The sequence below is a fragment of the Camelina sativa genome, chromosome 14 (assembly GCF_000633955.1).
Source record: "Camelina sativa cultivar DH55 chromosome 14, Cs, whole genome shotgun sequence".
NCBI lineage: Eukaryota > Viridiplantae > Streptophyta > Magnoliopsida > Brassicales > Brassicaceae > Camelina > Camelina sativa.
The window spans coordinates 18,194,188-18,197,228 of record NC_025698.1 but is presented as its reverse complement, the minus strand read 5'-3'; the positions used below and the strand labels follow the sequence as shown (position 1 = coordinate 18,197,228).

The 3,041-nt window shown below is 40.6% G+C and overlaps 1 protein-coding gene across 1 annotated transcript; it reads right to left on the bottom strand.

Annotated features, from left to right (window-relative positions):
- LOC104743738 lies at window positions 620-2,377 on the bottom strand. The gene is made up of 3 exons (XM_010464785.1): window positions 1,649-2,377; window positions 923-1,579; window positions 620-784 (listed from the first exon to the last, which is right to left on the bottom strand). The coding sequence occupies exons 1-3, from the start codon at window positions 2,375-2,377 to the stop codon at window positions 620-622; spliced, it is 1,551 nt and encodes a 516-aa protein (XP_010463087.1).

Sequence of the window (3,041 nt, the reverse complement as noted above, 5' to 3'; positions counted from 1 at the left end):
CAAACGACCTGATAAGAGTGTAGTCAGGCGGCTTACCAGAAAGAACCTCGTATGGAATTTTATTTGAAAGCAACTGAGACGGTGTCCGATTGATCAAAAAACCGCAGTCAAGATGCAATCACCCCCAAAGAGTCAATGGCACATTCGACTGAAAGAACAAAGATCATGCTACATTCAGTATGTGTTGATGTTTACGTTCCACTACTGAGTTCTGTTCAGGAGTTTTTGGGCAAGAGTGGTATGGAATGATTCCTTGATCCTAATAAAATTTAGTGAATTGCAGTTCTTTTGCATTATCTGATCGAACACTCTTCACTTTGCAACTGTAATGTGTTTCTACTAATTTGATGAAAGCAGGAAACACAGTTAGAACATCACTTTTGCTCTTGAGTAAATAAACCCATGTTGCTCTGGAGTGATCATCAACTATAGTTAAAAAATATCTATATCCTTCAACTGTTTCCACTGAAAAAGGTCCCCAGACATCAATGTGTAACAACTGAAAATTCTCATTACAAATGTTGTTTTCAGATTGAAAAGGTAAATTCCTCTGCTTAGCCAAATGAAAAATATGACAATAAGCAGGCTTCTTATTCTTGTGTCCAGTAGTTCCCAAAGCTTAAGAGATAACATCCAGTCTTGTGTAAGAAGGATGCCCAAGCCTCTTTTGCCATACACTGACATCCACCACTGCATTGACTGAAACTGATGAAAAGTCTGTGTCTAACACATAGAGTTTGCCAATACGACGACCTTTACCAATTATCACCCCCTTGGTAGGATCCTATATTTCACAACAAGTGGGATCAAAGATCACTCTAGAACCGATATCAGATGTTAACGAACTGTTACTGATCAAGCTTAAACGGAACTCAGGAATGAACAAGACATTTGTGAGAAGATTGTCCTTGTTCAACCTAACCATGCCTACTCCACTGATCTTAATATGCTGACCATTTGGCATATTCACAAAACTCTCAACAGAGGTGTCCAAAGAGATAAAAACATCTTTCTCATGTGACACATGGTGAGTTGCACCAGAATCAATCACCCATATGTCGTTTGACAAAATGTGTTTAGAAACCGCTAATATGCCAATGAAATAGTAAACAGGGTTAGAGAAAGAGATACTAGGGTGATCTAAAGCTGACTGGGAAGTACTCGCTGCTGCTGGAGTAATAACTGGAGCCGTGGATTGAAGCTGTGAACTGAAAAGAGCAATGATGTTCTGGAGATGATCTTTAGAGAGATTACCAATCATGCCTTCAATCGATTGTTTCTCAGGCATAGGAGACAAAGAAACTTGTGCTGCCACAGATTGTACACCTTGTGGTTTATGAGTTCTCTCACCGAACTTCCCTTTTGGAGTGAATCCTGGTGGAAAACCATGCTTACGGTAACAACGCTCTACAATATGTCCCACTCTGTTGCAAAACGAACAAATTGGTCTACCCTTGTTTGGACCATTATGAACATACAATATATCAGGAGCAGGAGAGAGAGCAGGAGCCAAAGGTGCTTGAGACACTTGAAAAGCCGTAGGAGGAGTGGCAGTAGTGAAAACTTTTTGACTATCATCCTGATCCAAAATCTTGTGAACTTCAACAAGTGGAGGAAGAGCTTTCTAGGCAATGATCTGTCTGCGAACAATAACATAAGACTCATTCAAACCAGCCAAGAACTTAACTGTTTTAGCTCTCTTTGCCTTCAAATGCAGACGAGCAGCTTTACCACACACACAAGGATCATCTGGCTCCTCTAAACCATCAAGTTGATCCCATAGAGTCTTCAAACGAGTGTAATACTTTGACAAAGAACCCTGACGCAGATCCTGAATCTCCTGAGTAAGATTATATGTGCGTGGGAGATTGGTCAAGTGGTAACGACCGTAGAGATCACGCCATATATCAGTAGTGTCATTCATACGTAGTATACTACGATAAATCTGAGGAGAGACAACATTAAGCAACCAAGCTTTGACCATACTATTGCATCTATACCACATATCAAAATTTGGATCCATAACTAGAGGCCTAGGCAAAGAACCATCAATAAACTTGAGCTTATTCTTTGTATCCAGTGAAATACGCATCACATAACTCCAATCATCATATTTCGTTTCATCTAAACAAAGAGAAATGATGTTCAAACCTGGATGATATTCATTGTGAAGGAAGAAGGGTAAGTGAGACGGATCAACAATCGCTGGTGATGCAACAACTCGCGAGACCCCAGAAACCTGAGAATCGGTCACTGGTGGTGAGATCGGAGGAGAGACGTTGACATCAGAGATGGATCTGGTTGATCTTCGAACAACGGAACTTGTAGAAGCCTTCGATCGAGCTGGTTTCCGATTCGCACGAGCTACAATCACCATTGAGACTCAAAGGTGAGGTCAAAATACGAAGATTAGAGCTCGAAACTTGAGAAAACAGATCAAAATCGAAGAAAATTTGAGCTCAGATGGCTCTGATACCATATGACGAACAAGAGAGAGAAGAAGAAAGATAGAGTTTGTTAGGATTGATAAATACTTTCTTCATTCATTTTTTTTTTAGTCAAACCACTTGCATTCATTACTCAAAAGAGAAGGTTCATACAAGCAAAGATTACACAACAAGAAACAAGGGCATTCCCCAATGCCATAACAACAATGAAACAAAGCAGAGATAAGGATAGTCGGCAAAAGGTTTTTGAAAGCTTTGAGCCAGAATCTTGGAAGGATCTTGGTACATGTGAGATCAAGATTGTCGACAAGCTCTTCCATGACCAAGTCGATGGATGAGAGATAGCCATTGTCATAAGACGTATTGGCGTTAGAGAAGGGGTCAAGACTGGGCTTCTCACCGGTTTGAGAAGGTCTACACGGAGTAGGAGCTTGACACTATTTCGAGCAAGGTTTGGAATGCTCTGTCGCTTAAGGATGTCTAGTGGAGTTGCCATAGGGTTTAGGATGGTTTTGGAAAAATCAAAACCGAAATTTACGCTCGGACAAACTGAGTTTTGGACCCAAACACCAAAGACACTCAAACGATAAGGTT